Source organism: Fundulus heteroclitus, chromosome 8 (assembly GCF_011125445.2).
Source record: "Fundulus heteroclitus isolate FHET01 chromosome 8, MU-UCD_Fhet_4.1, whole genome shotgun sequence".
NCBI classification, from domain to species: domain Eukaryota; kingdom Metazoa; phylum Chordata; class Actinopteri; order Cyprinodontiformes; family Fundulidae; genus Fundulus; species Fundulus heteroclitus.
In genome coordinates, this window is record NC_046368.1 from 12,660,115 (window position 1) to 12,683,030 (window position 22,916).

A 22,916-nucleotide genomic window follows, 5' to 3' on the forward strand; every position below is an offset into this window, starting at 1 on the left:
GGAAGTCAAATGGTCGAGACCTGGACCAACCTGGTGGACAGTCCGTGATCGCAAATACACCAAAAAACAGCTTCCGACGGCAGCCAAAAAAATAGAGCAACCAAGACCTTGCTGATTGCTTGGGGACATTTTTCCAGATAACAGTGAGGTTATATGTTTTAGGTCCACGATTTATAGTTTTTGTCTTTATTTTTACTTTTCGTGATCGATGTTACATTCAATGTGGGACAAGCTTGGAAATTACTTGTAGTTACAGAAATCTGGAATTTGAACAGGGCGTGTTTACTTTTGAGAGCCATTGTATGCAGCTAATTTTAATAATACATTTTAAAAGGTAAAGTTTTCTTATAAAAGTATCTGCTGTTTAATTTTTATGAAGTTAGACCTGCAATAAGACATAATTTACACAGTAGCAAGCTATAAAGACAGAAGGTCTATTAAAGTTAAATACATATATATATATATATATATATATATATATACATACATACATACGTGTGTATATGTGTATATGTGGACACACACACACACACACACACTTGGTTAATTTCCCACCCATTGAAATGTGAATATGCTATTCACAGAACAGAGCAGGTCATTTTTCCATGTCCAATTCAGCTCCCAGCAGATATAATGACAGCCTATGTTCTGCATTTTTATTCGTGGCACAAAAAAAAGCAATTCAGGCTTAGACACAGCGGAACCTTGTATGTGTCATTTTAACCCGCTGCACGTGTTTTCCACCAGAAAAATTGAATGATTCATAAATGAGCGAGGGCAGCCAGGATCAGGGCCAGCCGTTCGTTTATGCCTTTGACGTCTGCGATAACCTATGAGTTTTGTTACGCTCCATCCTTGCCTTTCCTTTCTTCGCACATGCAAGCAGCCTCCGGTGTGCTGAAACACCCTGGCATTATTGCTGTTGGTTCAGGTTTCAGCATTTAAGCGCTTTAAGAGTTGCGGATGTCTTCTGTAAGAACACATTTACTGCAGCAGTATGTGACGTTTTAGACAAGTCAATTCAGGAGTGTGCAAAAGGTGCAGCCTGAAAAGTGACTCTACACAGACAGCTGAATATCTACAAGCCGAAGTGAAGACCCTGACCTAAAACAGAGAAGGAGATTTGTAAGGTTGGCTTAGCACGTGGTAAACAGTATGAAACTCAACATGTTGTTGGGAAATGTTTTATTTTCCCACTGAACAAGGTGACAGTAAAGAGATATTTTGCAAAAGGTGACATCAGCTGCATCCTTACCTCCTGAGGGCATGTAAGAGTGTAAATCAACCGTATTTTTTATTTTTTCATACAGTCACGCTTATACAACTCAGTGAAAAGGTGTGAGCCCTTTCCTTTGGGTTCAAGTGTTTGCGTCCAACTGGTTTCTGACACTCTCAGACAGCCGTCATGGCTCAGTTAAAGAGACGGCTTGACCACTGAACCATGCTCTGTCTTATGCCGTCACGCTCACACACCCACACCAAAACACTTTAAACACTCTACTGAGCTCCTGCGGCTGCCAAGGTACAGTTTTCTGGTGTGGATTTTTAACAGTTAAACAAGACCTTTTTTTTTTTGGATAAAACCAAGTGAAAACTAAGGATTACCTCAAGGCTGTAAGATCCTACATGGATATCATTAGATGTTTGGATAATGACCTTTAAAAAAACGTTTTGAAGGAACCGTTCTGTTGAATACCTAACTTTAAGATTTGAACTGTTCTCTGTGCTATCTCAGGTTGCGCTCAAATGACACCAAGGGCTTTTCCCTTTCAACAGAACTTATGAATGCAGTGGATTTTTCTTCACATTTTGTCACAGTGCAGCCAGAGCATTTATGTATTTTAACAGGAACACGCATTAGTGTATAATTGTAAAGTAGGAATAAAAACGTACCTAGTTTTCAAGGTTTTACAAATACAAATCTGCAAAGTAAAGCGTGCATAATTTGCCCTGCTCCAATATTTAGCTTACCGTTTGAGAGGTACTTTCTGACTCTAACAACTTTAAAAATGTTTTGCTGGTTATTCTTTGCAGATAAGTCAGAATGTGTGACGATTTTCAAATCCAGCCCCTCTGTGTACCTTTAACTCAGGAATATGCTTTGATTTGCCATTTTTGTAGTGTGCCTTAAAACGTGACATTTAATTATGTAATATTGTAGTGATGGAAAAACCTGTGAAACACTTAGGTTCACCAAATTGTTTTGGCTGTGCATCATACTGAACAATTAAAGTGCGCAGAAAGGATTCTTGTTCCACCAGCGGAGCTGGTTAGTCTGGATTCCTGTTACAAATTAGCATGCCAATGAATTGTCACAGGCAGATTACTTTGTCTCTGACCTGTCTAACATGTTCCGTGTCTTTGTGATGCTGTTTGCTTATGGAAGAAATACAGTCTCGTGTTCTCAAACTTACTCTGCTTTCAACCTAAGGGACTTCTGGGAAAAAGTGGTGGCTCTCAATTTTATGTAGGGGTAACAGAGAAGGGTTTGTAATGAAAAACACACCACACTTTTCAGGTTTTTATTTGTAAATAAAATGATTTCTTTTTTTTCGCCTTCCACTTAACAATTATGTGCTGCTACCATGCACTATAACATATGCGCCTTTAAAATACATTAAAGTTCACACAAACTTTAAAGATAAAAAGCCCTGATGATGTAACAAGTGCACAGATTACTTACGCATAGGTGATACATCCAAAGACGTTTCTAACTTCAGTTTGCAGTTATGTTTATTGACTTTATTGAATGTTTCTTCAGTTACATAAAATAGGGCTCTCAATTTTAATCCCATAATTCTTCCTTGAAATACTTTTTAGTATGAAGTTCATCTCATATTTTGTGTAAAAAGTGAAGAAAAATATCTTCCTCCTTGTTCTCACCACATTTTTGCCTGTTTATCTCTTGTAATTTCTTCCCCTCTCTGTCCCCTCATTTGCTTCAGATTTCTGTCCAACACATCATTCGAGGGCCAGAGCGGTTTTCTATCCAAAGAAAGCCAAAGTCAGAATATCATCTCAGAGGCCCACCACTACATCTGGTCTCTCCAGCTGGACCCTCTTGGCCAGCCCCACATGGACTCGCCTGGGACGCTGGCGCAGAGGGAGAGTCCTGATGGACCAGGGCGCCTGGCCGAGTCACCACGGGTCTGGTAGCGGAGGAGACTGGCGCCGTTCCTGCGCGGCTGCACATGCGGGTGGTGACGCTGGTGAGCACCCTTTCGTCTTCACCCGTGAGGTGGACGGAGATGGGATGTGTCCAGCGGGCCAGCTGTGCTTGGACCCGCTCACCAATGAGACAACCGTTTTGCAAGGCCTTTTTCCAGAAGCTGTCGGGACATAACGGATCCGTCCCTACAGAGCTGAAGAAGTGTTGCTATGGCTACTGCATTGACCTGCTGGAAAAGCTAGCGGAGGACATTGGCTTCACTTATGACCCTGTACATCGTTGGTGACGGGAGTATGGAGGGTACAAGAACGGTCCGTTGGACGGGATTGGTGGGGGATCTGCTAAGCGGTGCGGCCCACCTGGCAGTGACGTCGTTCAGCATTAATTCAGCCCGAAGCCAAGTCATTGACTTTACATCACCCTTCTTCTCCACCAGCCTGGGAATTCTGGTCAGTACTACCCTTCTCACTCTGATTGCGTTCTGATTGCTTGTTGAATCCTGTTCTTGCTCTTCATTTCAGTCACTCTTCGGCCTGTCTTTCACTGCATCCCTTAAAATCTCTCTGCTTGCTAGTCTGGTGGTCACTGTCGATATATATATATAGCAAGTCCTAAGTTATCGGACCCTTATACAATGCCCGCATGGGGTTGGACTGGAGAGTATACAGCTTTGTTGGGTGACCCTATTACAACAATTACTATAGCTCTTCTCAGCAACAGACAGACACAGTGATGGTGGGGATCTCCTTTATGTCTCCTGCAATGTAACTGGAGAGGGAAAACTTCCACTTTAAACTGTTACTGATTGAAAGAGTCGTTGTTTACAGCGATTTCATTTTTAGATGTGTCTGTTATATACGTTTATGAGCAAATCACTGTGTAGGCATCAATTTAATTGTTGTAAAAAAAGATAATTTATTATAACATATATAGAAATAATGGTACACATATTGGAAAAATTTAAACTGATTATCTATACTATTGTAGATACTTGATATAGATGTTGACAACGGCTAAGCCTGATTTGATAGGTTTTGATGTCATTTTCTCAAAACCATGCCTTTAATTTCTCAATATTTTAAGATAATGAACACATTCCTTCAGCTAAGAGGACGGTTAAGGTAAAGAATCAAATATGCTGCCTCAAACAATACATGATATCGCCACCAATGTTAATTATCTGTTTAAAAGTATTTACATGCTTTCAGTTTCTACCCAGCAGCTATTGGACTTCACAACTTATAACCATCACTGCTCCCAGCAAACTCTATAAGTGTTAACATCCTGCTGTTTCTGTATTTTTTTTATGTCTTGGTAATCATCTGTTGGTGTTTTTTATGCATAAATATTTCAACACCCTGCCTAGTTGCATGCTTTTTTATTTTTTGAGCATGCTATTATTATTAAACAAATAGCTGCAGTGTTTTTTTGTTATGTTGTAAATTTGCCCCTACTACACAGTCTTATATTCTTTTTTTTAATATATTATTTCCCCTTGTGTGTACTTTAATGTTTCAATTTACGCTTTACTTTGCTGCTGTTCCACTGAAATTTCCAAACTGTGGAACAATAAAGCATATTTCTATTCTATTTTTCCACATTTTTAATTGAAAAAAACAAAAATGTCCTCTGAAGTTGAGATTTTGACACGGAAAGCTGGAGCTAACTCTACAACCCTGAGCTGAGTATCTAATAGGGCTTTAGTGGATACAGAATTAAGTGAAGGTGGCCAGTGTAAACTATGAGGACATCTAAGGGTTCATATTATATTAAACCAGTGGGTTGCATATTGCTACAAAATATACTTTTTTGGACATGTACATTTTTCATGTTTAAATGCTTAAAATGCAGATATTATATTATCAACTTAAAATGCTAATAGTAGCAAGTACCAAAACTAATAGCAAGTCACCACTAGAATGCTCTCAACGTGTACGCATTCAGCTGGCAGCACCACTGTCATCATTTTTGGCTTGATAATATAATAATATAATAACCCATTATCTTAAGAAATTTTATAACCTAGATAATGAAATAAAAAAGAAGCTCAAAAGCTCATAGTCTGTAATGTAACTGTCATCACAATAAAGCAAGTTTCAGGTATGGTTTTCCCGTAGCAATAACATAAAATTGCTTACAACAAAATTAATTGAACATCTCATGATCAATCTAATGAGATAAAGACACTGTAATCATGGCAAAAACAAGCTTAAGATCTCAGTAGCTCAAGGTAATGAGACATTGAAACTGTAGGAGTAACCATGCTGGGGTCATCTTAGTATAATCTTATTAAGAATTAAGTTCCTCACCTCCAGATAATGAAATAATGAAAAAAATCAATTTGAGATCTAATGTCAAATAAGAAGACTCCTCAGCCTTCATTACATAAAACAAGCTTATCTAATGAAAATAGGAAATTTATTTAATTAAAACTAGTATAAATGCATCACTTGCAGCAGAGCCGGTTTGGGTGGGGGGCCAGGGCCCACGGTTATGAAGGGGCCCACGCTGCCCAACGCCAGAGTGATGGTGGGAAAAAAAAAGTAAAATCGAAGAGTTGGTCTCTTAAGGCTGGTTCACACGGCAGGATTATTAGGTCCAATTTAGCTCCAGTCTTTCCCTTCCGACAAGCCCCGACTATCTAAAGAGATATTCCTGCTGTGTGAGGTGTGTTAGTGATCTGGTCCGCGTGGTAGAACGGCAAGACCAATCCGACCTCAAATCAGATCAATTCAACATGTTGGATTGTCTAGGCCCGGTGTTCCCCGAGGACAAACGAGCAGGCAGCCTGTTGAATGTGACGTGTAGCCAATCAGAAAGCGGGGTGAGAGGAAACCCAGAGAGAGAAAAAAACAGCTCACCTCTGTATCATAGTGAAGCAAACGTAGAGCCCCTGTTCGCGGTGTCTCCTCTTTAACCAACAACGCCTTTTCTTTTCGTAATGTTCTCTCAGAACATTAGTCTACAAACTATCACCCTTGTTCTTCCTCGTTGTCCCCGTTTATTTTCTCTGAACCCACGTTTGATGCTGAGAGGTTTCGCAAGATTCCCCATCTGACATCTGAATCCTGAATGATCCTGAGTGGAATCTGTTTGTGTGTGTTATGTTGTTTTTTGCCTTCTGACTGGACAACACATGCTGTACGAGCAAACCTGTTTTATCTACGATTTCCCCACCACCACCACCTAAAAAAAAAAAAAAAACATTTTGGGAAGCTGATGGTCGCTAAGAGCTGCATGGGTGTGAGCAGTAAGCGCACTGCGCTCTGGGGGATGGAGGGCTGCCTTTGAGCACCTGGGAGGGAGGTGTAGCCAGTCTCCCCTGCAGGGTATAGCAGGATGCGATGCTCAGCCTAAAGCAGCATATTGACCAGTCATCATCATTGGCCAAGAAATATTTGATCCCCGAAGCTGCGTTTCCTTCTAAATCTCCCCCACAAGGTCTTCCAAGCGTGCATTACACACAACTGGATTTGGCCAATTACAGCAGTTTAAATAATGTCCTCACACCTTGTCAAATAAAAATCTGTTAATCTCTGGAACATGTCACCCTGATGATCATCGGGAGATGTGATTGCTAGAGAACACTGATAAAATGTGTGGACTCTTAAGATTTAAGATGGCTTTGGGACTTTTACTTATTTGTAAGGTCCATGTGTATAGTTATGTGTCACCAGCGCCTGCATGAATAACACTGCAGTTGTGAATGCTTATGATGAAGTCAGTCTATGATTAAAGTCTGATACGGAGTGAAACTGTAGTTTGAAAGGAATCATGATGCAATTTGAATGCGATTCACCACTTTAACATCTGCGTCGCCAATTTCCCAGTTTCCATTTTTCCTTTTATTTCTTTATAGAGTCCAGCTTTGCCGTGGAAAGTGACATACGCACGTTTCAGGCCCCATTTTGTGCACGCAAAAGTTTTATAAATGAGACCCGAGATCTGTAATGTGAATCGTTAACAAGTGAAATAGCCACAAAGCTATAAGGACCCACACGTTCCCTCTGTAAGGTGACACTGGCTCTGCGCCCATCCATGACATTTTGGTTTCTGAGTTACAGAGCTAAAAAGCCGCCGACACACGTTTCCTAAAGAATAGCTGCAACTCTGGTGTTAAAACTGGGCCACCTTTGGCGATTTCAATGTTTAAGCACAATGGAACGAAAACTTCCACCATAAAAAGAAAAGAGAAAATACACCTAATGTTTGCACTTCAATGCCATCAGTGGTCTGAAAACCGAATGAGGTGTTTCCAAATGTGTCTTTTTTTGTCCTGGTACTTTAAAACAAACAATACAATGTTTAGCAACTTAAAAGCTGTTCATGATAAGCATGGATATTTCAACTTTCAGTCAGATCAGCTCTAAAGTTTCTTCCAACTTTCGCCTGTCCTGCCTAGGTCCGTACCCGTGACACAGCGGCACCCATTGGCGCCTTCATGTGGCCCCTCCATTGGTCCATGTGGCTGGGCATCTTTGTTTCCCTCCACGTCACCGCTGTCTTCCTCACCCTGTACGAGTGGCACAGCCCCTTCGGAATGACGCCTCGTGGACGCAATCGCAACCGTGTCTTCTCTTTCTCCTCGGCCCTAAACGTATGCTACGCAATCCTCTTTGGAAGAACGGTAGCCATCAAGCCCCCCAAGTGCTGGACTGGTCGCCTGCTGATGAACCTCTGGGCAATCTTTTGTCTCTTTTGCCTGTCCACCTACACTGCCAACTTGGCTGCCGTCATGGTCGGGGAGAAGACCTATGAGCAGCTGTCAGGGATACATGATCCAAAGGTAAAAGAAATACACCCCATGAACACTGTTTTTCCGCATTTGGTTGTATCGTTGCACTAATCAGTTACTCGTTGATTAATTCATAGACCTTCTAAAGGTGAAACCTTAGTTTCTTTCTTCACCTCTGCAGTTGCACCATCCCTCTCAGGGATTCCGCTTTGCTACAGTGAGAGAAAGCAGCGCAGAGGACTACGTCAAGAAGAGTTTCCCTGAGATGCACGAGTATATGAGAAGATACAATGTCCCAGCAACACCAGACGGCATACATAATCTAAAGTAAGACAGAAGCACTGAAAGAGGGTTTATATTGTATATCATGCAGGCACAAACAAAAGTGAGTTTTCCCCGATCCTTACTATAATGTCATCTTTCACTATGTTAACCCAGCTAAGATATCTCTCTCTGTCATCTCTGCAAACGTGAATATTGCATCTTCCTTGATAAAACGGAAGATGCATGCATGCCTAAGGAATGTCAACATTTATAAAAAAGAAAAAGAAAAAGGGGGACATATTTACACCCCATTGCTGTCATTCCCCACCACAGGCATGTCTGTTCGCATTCAGAACCCATCCTCCTCTTTACCCTGCCACTGCTGTCATCCTAAGCTGCTTCAGCATTCAACTGGCATCCCTGTGGAGCATGGCTGAATATAGTGAGAAAAGCCAGCTGCAACACAGGCCGTGGCAAGGACACAATTTGAAAGCATGAAAAGATTGTTCTAAATATATTTATATAACGTATATAGCACTGAACTTGCTAAATACTGATTAGAGCATCACAGGAATAATGTCATCTTCAGAGAATTACAACTTGCCATCAAGACAGCATAAAAGTGAGCTTCGGGACTAACCATTGTGTTAAAGTGGAGTAAACCAGGAGTGAGGCATTATATACCAGTGATTTCATTGTGCTTTTTAGAGTTATAGCATAATACCACTGTTTAGTGTTATAACAGGAGAGCACTAAGTGAAAAAAAGAACAAAAAGTATAAAGACAGAAGAAGCAGACATTTGGAGAGGACATAAAAACACCAAACAGGAATGTACAAACTTAAAGGAGCATAGCGTGAGTTCCAGGACTTTTGCAGACGTCTGCCCCCTGTGGCGACAAGTTGAAATGACACCGGTGTTGTGCACGTACGTGGGAGAAGAGGAAAAGCATCTGCCGCTGCGACGGCACAGGTCTTTTATTTAGAGGTGTAATGTCTTCTGAGGTAAGAAAGCTATAAATATGTTGAAATATATCAACAAAGCAGCCAGGTGAACGAGAGCGTGCACCGCGTCACACACATGCCCAGAGGATTCGGCCCGAATCACTCTCTCATAAACTGAAAACCTATAGAAGCAACTGTGGTAAATAGAGGATAACTAATTTACAAACCGGGCAATGGTAAATGCATGTATCGGGAAAAATAGTAATATTTAACTTGAAAACTTGCACTACCCTCCTTTAAAAGAAGCATATAATTCATGTTAGAATTACATGGATCAGTTATCTTGTGTTTTAACCTGTCATGTCAATTAATATTACTGCCCAGCCATATGTTCAGTGGTTATTTTTTTGGATGGCTTTGACATGTTATTTTAGACTGTTGAAAAATGGGCCATAACAATTGCTCATTTAGCAATTCTAACTGAAACAACCAACTTGTACTGGATAACATACCATTTACTATATAACATAAATCTATAATAAATAAGGCTAAATTGATCATTATTGGCCATCACATTCAGATTTGTCTCTGAAAATAGCAGATAGCTCATCCTCCACAATTTCCTGGAGCCCTGGTAAAGACTTGTTCACAAAGCTTGTAACCTGACTCTGCTAGGAGTTCAGTTCTGATGTGCCTCAAGGATCGACTTTTGATCCAATTTGATTCTACGTTTACATGTTATTCTTCATTTACCTTTACATATATATCCCTGTTGAGCTTTTGCGGATCATCTCTCTGATACTTAAAGCAGCACTAAGTAACCATTCTACCTTAAGTCTCCTAAGTCTCTTAGATCATAAGCTAAGTTTTCATGAGATGATTGAAGGGTCTGTCATCTCCTTTGACTGTCTGGCCAAAAAAAAATCATGCTTGGAACTTTCTATGCACCGACCCGGTGGCAGTCTTGCACGTACGTGCATGTGAACAGCTGCCACTCAGGGCTTCCCCACTCCCTGCCCATAAAATGCCACTGCCAGGAACAAAATGGCGAAGAACACGCCCAACGGATCAAACGTTCTCAAATAGAGAGAGACTGACTTGATATACTGCTTGTTTTGGTCTGCAGACAGTGCTTCATCTCCAACTGTTGGTGAAATATCACTTGTTGCTCCTTAAATGTCTTAAATCGGAAAATTACATCAGACCAAAAATCACATTTATAAAACAGAAATCTGGGCTCAATGAAATGTCTGTTTAACACCTGCTTAAAGATTGTTATTATCAAAAAGTACATTTAATCTGAGAAACAAGCCTCAGTGGAGCATTTTTTCTAATTTATTGAAAATGACTTTATACTATTAGAATGCCTAGTACCTATGGTCCTGTTACTTTTTCACCAGAGTAAAGTGAACACATTGTGGTAAAAATATCAATTCCACAGCTACACAAAAGAACATGCTCTATCACAATTTTCTTTTCAACATGGAAAGAATACATTTCAGGAAAAGGAGAAATATTTTTCAATCAAGCTAGTAAGTTAGTGGGTTCATTAGCTAACAAAATGTATTCAGGATGAAGGCTGGAAGTATTTGTAACTGTTTCAATGAGCTGCCAACCACTCGGTTGGGGACAGAACATGATTTTAAATGCTGCCCTTGAAAAATAAAACGTGCAATAGCGTTCATAAAGCAGTCTTTTTTAGCATTTACAAGTTGACATTTCTGAAGGGCATACTTGGGAGCTTTAATAATTTAACTCTTTATAATAGATTTGATAAAAATCTAAATAAACTGGTTGAACTTTCAGGCAGGCAGTGATTTATTGGTGGTCCAAAAAAGAGCTGGAAGAAAATACAAGCCACTCTAGACAAGACAGAACTTTGTGACTAAGCCATTTTAACGGCAACCTTCAGTATTGTACATAGACTTGAATAAGATTTTGAAAGGTTCTTTGAAGACATTTGAAAAACCTGCAAGACTTCTTTGCCGTATTCATTGCTGTCGGGTTTTTCGAATTAAACAAATTTCTAATGATGCAGCCACATCTGAAAGGAAAGCATAAGAACTGCTACACGAGATGAATACCTAAATAAACCGAACTATAGCAGAACAAAAGCCATAATCTGATATTAAGATAGCAGTTGTTTTGTCTAGAAATTATATTGCAAATTGAATATTTTGCTTGAAAAGTTTCAGACAACACCAGCTGCAGGAAGTTTGCTCAGGAAGTTTGCCAGACGTGTTAAACCCACGGAAACAAAAAACATCACAAAGTTTTGAAGACCAGTAATTTGCTCTGTTGCCGCGATGTCTGACAAACCTTGAATGCAATATGAAATTCCAGGTTTAGTCTCGGTAACGCTTTACAGAACAATGCCACACAGTGTTTGCTCTTTAGCCTGAGGAGTGATTGGAGAATTTGTGTCAACACTCCTGTTTAATTAGCACAGCTTGCTGTGGTAGATGAATGCTGGAACGCATTGTGTGCACTCCAGATGCTTTCCCATCAGTGTAGTTAAGAGACCATTGTTGTGCTTCTTTTGCTGTCAGCGTGCTGTTCTCTGAGGGACTTGAGGGGGAAAAGCAATTTCTTTTTGGTAAATCTTTATCATTACTTTTCTTAAAAAGCTAGCCGATGCCAAAGTATGAAAACAATCCCAGACTAAAATTTCTACAAATATTTTTAATGTTGGCTTTCATTTGAAAAATAGTATTGAAGTATTCCTGAGAAATGTGCAAAGAAAAATTAGGCCAGATCCTGCTTCTTGGCGTTACGCCTTCCCCAATACCTAAATTCCTCACATTTGAAGAGTAGTTCTTAATATTTTCCATTGTAGGATGGAAACCCCTTAAAAATAGATAAACCACCAGCTGGTGAAAATTTATTTCAGACAAAGAGACCACACTAATCTTTCAAGTTTTCAAAACATAGTAATCTAGCTCATAGCATCAACACACATTTGTTTTTTATATGCCAGTTAAAAAAGACCCAACGTGACATCCAAAGCATCACATCATATATAAAATTCGATACCATAATGACTGTTGTGATATAACATTTTGGTGTGTATATCCTAGTGCAGCTCGCTGCCTCACATTTGAAGTGTTCATCTCAATAATCCCCATTGCACCAGTGAACTTTAGCATTCCAGGACAAAATGTAACTGTAATGCTAATTAACAGGGTAAGGGATGATGGTGACTCCTCTATAGTCCTCTGTCTGTCTTATTGCAGGGCTGACCCTCAGAAACTGGATGCATTCATCATGGACAAAGCCCTGCTGGACTATGAAGTTTCCATAGATGCTGACTGTAAAACACTTACAGTGGGGAAACCTTTTGCCATAGAAGGTAATGTCGGAAAGTTCTCATCTTAACAAGCACTTGTTAAATAAACAGGACACATTTTAACGATTGCAGTGCACTCAGAGCTCTGCTGAGATCTTAGAACTGTTTCATATGTTCTTGTCAAGATGTGTAAATACGCTAACTGGAAAGGGTTTTATCGTTGCACAGGCACACAGTCAGCAGTGGAGCAATACAATATATTGAATTGCAATTTTAAGGGCAATATAAATATGTTCAGATTTAATAATTGCAATAAGTGGCAGGCATTTACAATCTCCATTCAAACAACACATTTGCCCAATTGGATATACCCTCACACTGCACATAGATTTAGTGGCTGAAATGCTTATATAAACGTACAGTTAATGAAGAAAAACAGAGAAGAATAGAAATGTAGGTTAACTGTTCCCACATTATCATCATAATAACATACAATTATCACTATTGCATGTTTCCATAATATCATTAAGTCCTGTCAGGAGGGTGGGGCACACCTTTGGAGTAGGTATAAGAAAGTATTTGGTGTGGAAAGACATCAAACTGTTAGGCATAAAACAGGCCCACGGCCATTGTGACTGGTCGTTGAGGTTCATTAGATGTGAAGTTGTTCTGACTTAATATCCACATGTTCTCGTGTGGTTGTTGGAGATAGATCAGGGGGCTTGGCTGATCACAAGAGGACCTCAGTTTAGGGTTTCTGAATTATTGGCAGACATTAGAATGATGCAGAGCCCACATTGGTGCTTTCCTCTCAGCAGTGCCATAAGTGAACCCATAGTCACTGGTGTTACTGCAAAACTGAGATTTAAGTTATTGGGGTTTTTTTTGTCCTTACTAGATGAAATCATATGAAAACACCCCTTTACTCCAAATGCCCTGGGATTTAAATACATGTTTTTTGTTTAATCAGGGTCAAAGGAATCCCAGGTAATTTGTCTGACGTCCGTTTCCACTGCTCTGAAAGGTTACGGAAATTTTATTTAAATTAGGTGTTAATGCCAAGCCATGCTTTGACAGCTAATCTATAATCCAGTTGATGGCAGTCGTTGAAATGCAGTGCAGGATGACATGGGATGTTGTACAGAGAGGAGTGCCTGTGCCTGGACAGCAACTTCAGATCTTATTGAGATCTGCGATGCTTGGATATATAAGACAGTATTTCCTTGGTGTGGTCTTGGCAAATGTAAACTTTGTTTATGAATGCAAACCTACTATTTTTATGAACAATTTATCTATTTTTGGTCAACCTGTTAGGGGTTTATCCGCCTGTTGCCCATTCATTGTTTGGAATAGAAACCGGTCCCTTGTTACCCTAACAAGGGATAAGTGGGTGTAGACAGGGGCAAGGAGGGATATTTCAACTACATTCGACTGTCATCTGGACTATAAGTAATCTTATCTGAATTTGGGTTTTATTACAAATAACAGGTTTTATTTGAATTTGGGATGAATTGGGTACTATATAGTAGGATATGAGTTAAACCTGTTTATCCTTAAGAGGACGTTTATTGTGAATTGAAGTGAATTGTGTCTGCGACGAATCTTCCACATCAGTTGACCTAGATTTGCCTTTTGACATCAAATGATGACATCTCTTCTCCATTAGTGATGCCTCCACAAGTCCTGTACACACATCCCATCTTATTGAAACATGAGACATTTCTATACCAATTGCAATGTATTGGACCATTTAATTTCAGTTTGCAGAAGTTTTTTTAGTCGAATAGTTTCCAACCTTTTTTTAAAAAAACTTCTTTGTGTTGTCAAAGCCATTAAGTCATAAAGTAATTAGCATTCATAACCCTGATAAGCTTTTCTTGTGTCTAAGTTAGCCTCAAGATGACCAGTTGCCATTGGTTTGCCTTGGTATCATAAAGGACAAACTATTCACACATAGTTATATATTTCCACCTTTTGTAGGTTCTAGAAATCGCTTTTGTGTTTTTAATCAGCTGTTTCCAAAGATAATCTCAGCAGCAACCAAACCTGTTTTTTTTCCAATTAGAAGATGACCTCTTATCCATTGAGACATGTCGGTAACCATGCGCGTTGTCAAGATCAGTAAAAACATGAGGAGGCACTGCTCAGCTTGGGACAAAGTTTTGATGGTTTTCTGTTGTGCAAATCAGTAGAGCGGAGCAAGAGAAATCCCATTTCATTTCAGACTTTTCCCTCAGTGAACAATTAAAATCATTCTTATTCAGAAAGGAGACATCACACCTATTTATTCTGAATAAAAAGTGATGCGTTTAGGGTCAGACGGAGACAGATGACTCACTGTGCTGACCCCTGAAACGAAAGGGCCGAAAGAAGGAGTGACGTGTTTCTTATTAACCGTCTTTCCATTTAAGATTGTGACTCAAATATTCTGATTTATCTTGTCTCTCTTTGGTTTTAAGATAAACTACACAGCAACCTTTTTGAATAATTAATTTACGGGGTTCATCTGAATTACTTTAGACATCCTAAAGTTTTCATTTTAAACACCCCTAAATTTAACAATATTAATCACTCAACATGTGTGCGGTAGTTAATCTTTTGGCTTTCAAAAGCTTACAATCTCCACAGTCCACAGTTAATCCCTGGTCCATTTAGCCAACCTCTTCCTCCCACTGTGGAAACGTTCCCATGGTACCTGCTTCCATTACAGGCCACTACAGCCACAGATTCCAGTGCTGTTGTTAATTACTTAATGCACCCTTAAGCCTTCAGGATACAATACGAATCAATCAGTGCAACCAGGGTACTTTTGTAATTGGCTATTGCACAATTCGTCACACTTTCAAGGCATGCGGAGGAGCAGTGAAGATATTTATGTCCCTACTCAAAAGAAGTGAAATATGTGTTCCTACAAAAGTGTAACCGTTAATGAGTCTGCTTTGCTTCTGTGTCGCCACGGGCAGGCTACGGCATTGGCCTCCCCCAGAACTCTCCGCTCACGTCCAACTTCTCAGAGCTTGTCAGTCAGTACAAATCCGACGGCTTCATGGACATGCTGCATGACAAATGGTACAAGGTCGTGCCCTGCGGAAAGCGCAGCTTTGCTGTGACCGAGGTAAGCGTGAAGGTGCTGAGCGAAAGGGGTGCGTGTGCTACTGTTTATCTCACATAAACATGAAGGGCAATCTAACACGAAGGTGATGACTTGTCAACATTTTAACTTTGCCAGGGTATTCGTACTCCTCGAACGTTTGCACATTTCATCATGTTACAGACACAAGCTTTAACGTGTTTTAGTTTGACTGTATTTGACACACGGCTGTGCATAAATGTAGAGTTGCACAGGATTGCAAATGGTTGAAACACGTTCGCCTATGTGTTATTTGATATTGTAGTTCTGTAAATGTATGTGGTATGGGCAACAGCTGACAAGAGACATGACTATCCAGGTAAACCGGCAGCCAAGAAAGGAGAATATTAATCCACCCAAACCAACACTGGAGGAACTGCAGACATCCACAGCCCAGTTGGGATAATTTGCTGGCAGTGCAACAACTAGTCATGCACTCCACAGTTCTGGTCTTTACAGAGGGAGAAAGCCATAGTTGAAAGACAGCCTTAAAAATTCACATTTACAGGGGATAGAGCAAAGATGTCAAACAACTGGCTTTTGTTCGATGAAACCAAACTGAACTTTTTAGCCTATGTGCAAAATACAATAGGTGGCAAAAAACTAATACGGTACTTCAGAGTAAACGTACCATGTGCTGTAAGACATGGTGGTGGCAGCATCATGCTGAAGGAATGCTTTTCATCTGCAGGCAAGGGGAAGCTGGTTAGAGATTATCTCAATATGGAGGGGGCTAAATGATAAAGGGCAATCTTCCAAGGAAACTCGTTGGAGGCTGAAAAAGATTTGAGACTGAGGCAGAGGGTCAACGGCTAGACCTGAAATTTACACCACATTTGCAGACTTTCATCTATATATTTTAATAATGATGAAAATCATTTATTTCTATCCTTCCTCTTCAATCATCTGCTACTTTTACCACATTGAACTCTGTGGTTGTAATATGACAACATGTGACATTCTAGCCTTGTGAACACTATTGCAAAGCATTATGAATAAACAGAAAGGTTTCCTGTCTAGACTGTTGGACAGAGGAGTTGGTTTCTCCCTGCACTCCACAATCTCCCTATACAATGATTGCTCTTCTCTAATTGAGACCACTGGCCTCTGACCTTCTAGCTGCTAAACTAGAAGTGTCTCTACAATCGATCAATGCGCCACGGTTCGCACTGTTCTATAATTTCCAAGTGGTTAACCGTTGTTAACCTTACCATCTTTCTAACTAGCTACAGCTTTGTAGTTTCCGAAAATTGCTCCCGAGTAAAACTGCACATCATCTTTGTAATTATTTTAATGCATTACTGTTTTGAATTGGATGAAGGTCAGTCTAATTTCTGTCGCTAATGATACCATCTAACTAAAAGGTTCCTCTGGTTTGTGGCTGCAAATTACAGCATCACCTCGATATGCATGCAATCTGAGCGAAAATCATCTCACGAGTGTCACAGCAGTAGCAGAAAGGGTACACTGCAATGCCGTACATCCGGTAATGCCGAAGTCAGACACTTTCTTGTGTGTAGCCACCTAGATGCGCTGTAGATTCTATCTGCGGTAGCAGACATTTAAATTGCCCCAGGTGCATTTCATTTTTCAGCATCACAACCCAACCTCCCTTAGCTGCTTAGCTAATTTATTTTTCTTTACCATTATCTTTCTGTCACTTAATATAAACTTTTGCCACACAGGTGATACACTGATAGATCAAAAATAGTACAGAAATTGTATAAAAAACAAACAGAGTAACCTAGAATTGGGTTTAAAATCTGTGTTACCTTTCACACGACCATTCGCTGCACTAGAAATGTGAGCTCGACAACATCAGCATGAATTTCATGTGATATAAGCAGCATGAATTACTGAGCAGCCTGGCACAGTTTAGTGCTGCTCAGCATTTTCTATTTATTTATTTTATGTTTTTTTTTTTTTTTTATTAAGCCTGGAGATTCTGAACATAAAAAAAAAAAAAAAGAAAGTAGTATCGGATGAATTGCCTTCTGTGAGTTTGCCAAACTCTCTGGGACTAATCCAGCTCTCGGTCACTCCAAAACAGTTAATCTGACGCCATAAAAAGAATCGTGAGAAAACAGATGATACAGATGTTTGTAAGTTAGTTTACTGAAATAACGGAAATAATTTGCCTGCAAAGCTTTAAAAATGTGGTTCCCCAGCTTTAAATCTTAATTATGAAACATAATCACTCTAAATAAAAAAAAAAATGTTTTTATTTGCTGATTGGATCAGCATGATGGCCCAGTTGGTAGTACTGCTTTGCAGCAAAAAGCTGCTGGGCTCAAATCCCGATTTGGGATTTTTATGTTCTCCCCGTGCATGCATGGGTTCTCACTGTCCTAAATTACAACAGGACTGCTAGGTCTTTGTTCCCTTTAAATTTTCCCCTAGGTGTATTTGCATGCCTGCATGGTGACAGACAGTCCAGGTTGTACCCTGCCTTGCTCCACGCCCAACGACAGCGGGAGAGGAACCAGCTGCATTAGAAATGATCACGTTTAAAAAAAAAAAAAATAGGCAGAATACTTGCTTGGGCTAACTGCATAGCATGTAAGAGGCTAACATTATCTTGACTGAACAAACATGTTCTTTTGTGGAATTCTAGTCAATTCTAGTCTAATAAGGTTGTTCTGTAGTCCAAAATGTTGGTTGGTAAGTTATAAAGCTACTTCCAGACTCTTCTCTAACCCAGCAAACTGGGTCCCAATTTTTGTCCCAGTGTGTGATTAAAACAACACAGTTTCTGTACGACCAGTGATATTTGTGTACGTAACATAACACTTGTTAAATATAGCCTAGCACTAACTGCTCACTACATAAATTGGTAATGTTACCGTTGGTTAAAGCCGTTCTCTGGTGCACTTCATTAGCGTAAGCCACTGATAGAGGATTAGTATCAGTTCTTTGAAATTTTGTTTTGCAAAGTTATTGAACATATTTCCCTACCCATCGTGAAAACGTGTTATCTCACAGTAAGCTTGTTGAGAAGTATAACTAAATGCTAGGAGGGGTGGAGCAGTAGCCAAACGTGTGTTGAGTACATCAGTGGAACATAATAACCTGATTCTCGCCAGATGGATGTAGTACCGCCGAGCTCCACACGGCTCCTCACATCCATCTGGACTCGCTGCCACTGGGAGGGATTTCAATACCCCATAAAATGGACGGGCCAATCAGGATCACCGGGCGGGATTTTCGTGGATGTGACGTATCAGAGAAGCTACTGTTTGGATTCAGACAACAATGGTGGCTCGCAGTGAGGAAGCAAACGGCAACAATAGCCCCTTTTCCAGTGGCAATGGAAAAGTAAAGATGATGGACAAGCGGTTTATCCAATCAAATGCAAGAATTTTTGTTAAGGTCCCTCCTTCTGAAATCTATATATCTCCAGTGGAGCAATCCCAGATGGATGTGTGGAGCTCTGCTGAACAAATTCCATCTGTTCAGAGTCATGTAGGGGATATAACGTTATGGATAGAAAATATTAACAGCCTGCAATTTCACAAGAGGCCTTTGTTAGTGCTGTTTGGTCCAACTTAACCACAACCCTGTTACGATGTGAAGTTAACCTTAATCGAGTCTGCTGGCTGTATCCATCTACTAGATCACCTGCAACTCAACGGTCCACTCTAGCTCGGCCAAGAAATGAGTCAACTTTTGGATTTTGTGTGAAACTGTCAGTGGTTCACTGTCAGCATCAAAAATGAAATGCGCTTTCCAAGTCTCATAATTGTTTGAGAGTTTTCCTGCCAGACTCATGATTAGCTGATCTGCCAAATTAGCTGATGAGGTAGATTGATACAGTGAACTTCTTACCGGCTTTTTGGCTTCCCCCGCTAGGAGGGTTTATTTACTTTTCCAACAAGCTCACAGTGATATGCCGTCTTACTACAACAGGTAAGGGAATTATTAACATAAATGACCCTTTAATATTGTCACACAGAAGAGTGTTACCGTCTTACCACAGTATTTCATCCTATGGAACAGGTTCAGTAAAGTCTGATAACGTCATTGCATAGTTCAAAATGGCTGGGTTAAATACATAATCCGGTGTGTTTTCTTTTTTTCCCCCCTTCTTTTCTCAAATAATTTCCTGAGAGAAAACTTTGTCAGAGGTAGCTGGCCAAGTTAACATGCCGCAATGAGGAACACAATCCATCACGTCTTTGGTTTTCCGATAGGACTTTATAATGTAATCACTGCAGCTTGCCCCATTTCACAAGCTTCTTCATGTTCAGCAGTAAATAGTTTTCTTATGAGAATGCGGGCACAGCTGCAGGAAACGGCAACAGGTGGCCTATTGTGAAATGTGTAGCATCTTAAATGTGGATTCCTACACATTGAGACACTGTATGTGATGAAATGAAAATTATAATAGATTCAGGCTCATCAGACGTTTAGATCTGGAATAAATTGAAAATGAGGGGATTGTGGTTCAATGTAACAGTAAGTAATTAACAGAGTAATTATTTTCATTTTTTTATAAAGTAAACAATGAGATTCTATTAGAAATTGAGTTAAAGATTTTTTTCCAACCTAAATAAAGACAAGAGCGGAACACATCTAATGAATAATGGTAAAAAAAAAAAAAAACATTTTGCTTTCTTAGTAGTCACTTTTCATTCACTAGTTATACAGCTCGTTCTTCCTCAGCAATCTATCTCAGTTAACGTTCAATATCCATTCATGCAAGAAACCGCCACATGTTGATGTGGCTGGCATTTGGACTTCATCTGACATGCCATAGACCAGTCAGTGTTATCTATGATCTTTGCCCACCATACAAGCAACTATAATGGGAACATCAATGTTCAAATTGGACTGCAGGAAAATGAGACAACAGAATTTGTTATTTTGCACCATGGGAATTCAGAATGTACAGCAGGAAATTCACTAAGAAGCTGTGGGGAAAGCATTGCAGGCAAAAACAAAAGAAAAGTTCTTGTTTGAGTTTTTTTTTTCTTTTTGTTTTTCGGGCAGTTTTCACATTGTACGCTCTTCGTGACAACTCTGTCTTCAGTTAGCAGTGGGGGGGTTTATGCTGCCACATTGCCAGAATTGTTAAAAAAAAATAAAATACAACAAAAATTTCAAGGTTTTAATTCTGTTTGCACATTTCCTTGAAACTTTCTGAATCCTGTCATATGTAAATAAACCCTGTGCTAAGTTAGAGGTGTTTGTGTGTGTTGGTGATGGGGTTTGGGGGTGGGGTGGGGTCTTCATTTTTGCTCTGAAGCCTCCCACTTGATTCTCTTTCACTAACTTTTTTTCTCTACATTTCTCTCCCTCTTTTTCTCTTCCCAGACACTGCAGATGGGTATAAAGCACTTCTCTGGTCTGTTTGTGATGCTGTGTGTAGGCGTGGCCTTATCTCTTTTGACCACGATAGCGGAACACATTGTGTACAAGCTGGTGATCCCGAGGGTCAAGGAGCCACGCTCCAAATACTGGCTGCACACTAGTCAGGTACCGACTCACTGGGCTGAACACAGAAATAAACAGAAACATAAGTAGACTATTTTACAATTACCAGGAGAGGCATTCTCATGGTAACTGTGAAAGGGCCTTCGAAAGGAAAGCTGCTGTCTGCAAAAAAAGAAATAAAAAATACAAAGACGAAGATAAACTATTGTTGTGCCAAAGAAGTTTGTTTTAGATAGATAGATAGATAGATAGATAGATAGATAGATAGATAGATAGATAGATAGATAGATAGATAGATAGATAGATAGATAGATAGATAGATAGATAGATATCTGTTTGTTATTTGGTGGGAGTTTTGCTGAACACACATCCTAATTTGTATGCTTTTTAAGTTTCCCAATAAAACAGCAATGTTTCGTTAATAACTGTACACTAGGACAGCTGATGCTTTAAAAAAACAAATACGCATTTGGACTTACCCATTGTTTTAAATTACAGGCACATTATACAACTTTAAATTCTCCTAAAAAATGTGGGTGTTGTTTGCTTCATCACCCCTTTAAATGTCCTTCACAATGAAAAAGCCCCTCTCCCCCATCTTGTGGAGTAACTTAAGGCTCTATTAATTTTTAAAGCTAGGGTTGGTGATTTTCCAGAAGTTTCCCCAAGTCCCTTTTTGCATAACTGCACATGCGCAAGACCGTCTTACCTGCTCTTCCGCCCTTCAGGGGGTACACGTGAAAAAATTCTCCCAAAACCACTCCAGTCTTATTTCTTTCTACTGAGGCCTTCCTCTTCTTCTCATAAACATGAACACGGTTTACTTGTTGCAACTCTCCGCCATGTTCAAAGTATACAGTGAGAGCAGCGGACCTACAATGAACGCTAACCTAGCTGCTAAGCTAACTGAAGACATAAACACTAGAATTAAATTTTTCAATTCAATTTTATTTGTATAGCGCCAATTCATGATACATGTCATCTCAGGGCACTTTCCAAGGTCAAATCCAATCACATTATACAGATTGGAAGTGCGCATGTGCAGCCAGCAAGCGGAAACTAGGAAGGAACGAGCACGAACACTGGCGTTACAGAAGGATTGACATGTAGGACAACCAATAGATAAGGTGATATCCCTGGAACTTGAGGGACAGAGGAGGGTGAGTATATAACATCTATGGGTCAGAGCAGGAACAAAACTTTGACAAATCAATGCCCTTCAGACCAAACGTTAGATATAGTGTTTACAGGCCTGTAGCTCCAACAGAGAACAATTTTAAACCTCCTTTTTCTGAATACATAATGTATTGACTACTTTCAGGATGGAAGGACAAGTTTGCCCTGTATAACAAAAAGTGTTTCTGAACATGATTGCCAATTATAGCTTTGATTTTTACAGGAACATTACATCTGTTCATAATTCTCAAAAAAGAAGTTTAAATGTGCATGCAATTGAAGGATAACAATTTCTTTTGAACCATGACTTGCTTTCCTTCTGATCTCAAATACCAAATAATATTAATTTAATAAATTAATAACCTTAGATCATGTTTGATCTAATTGGCACTGGCAGAACTAATACTTTAAATGTGGATAGCATGGAAACCTAAAATTGCATATAAAAAAAGTACGAGTGCTATTTAACTTACTTTAACTTTAGGGAACCCTACATCATTGGGAAAATGTATTTTTAGAGAGCTGGGGCTTTAATTAAAAGATCTTTTAATCTAAATCCCAGACACAAGCCAATTGTTATTCACTCAATTAAATCCGTTTGAGAGTGCAATCATCATTATAACTGTTTTATCCTTACCATTTTGTTAGTTTTATTTGTTGTTTTAATTAATTGTGCTGTGTTGTACTGTCTGCTCTAGATATCTCATCTATATGTATGTTGTGTTTTCATCAGCTGCAAGTGGAAAATCATGATGATTAACAGAGAAAATGGCTTGAAGA

At 39.6% G+C, this 22,916-nt stretch overlaps 1 protein-coding gene across 1 annotated transcript in view; it reads left to right on the top strand.

Moving 5' to 3' along the window:
- The window catches only part of grin3a (glutamate receptor, ionotropic, N-methyl-D-aspartate 3A), a 109,877-nt gene that overhangs the window by 73,807 nt on the left and 13,154 nt on the right, over window positions 1-22,916 (top strand). Inside the window, exon 8 of the mRNA XM_036140116.1 lies at window positions 20,841-21,002. Coding sequence (XP_035996009.1) covers window positions 20,841-21,002 — 162 coding nt within the window. The remainder of the gene's footprint in view (window positions 1-20,840; window positions 21,003-22,916) is intronic.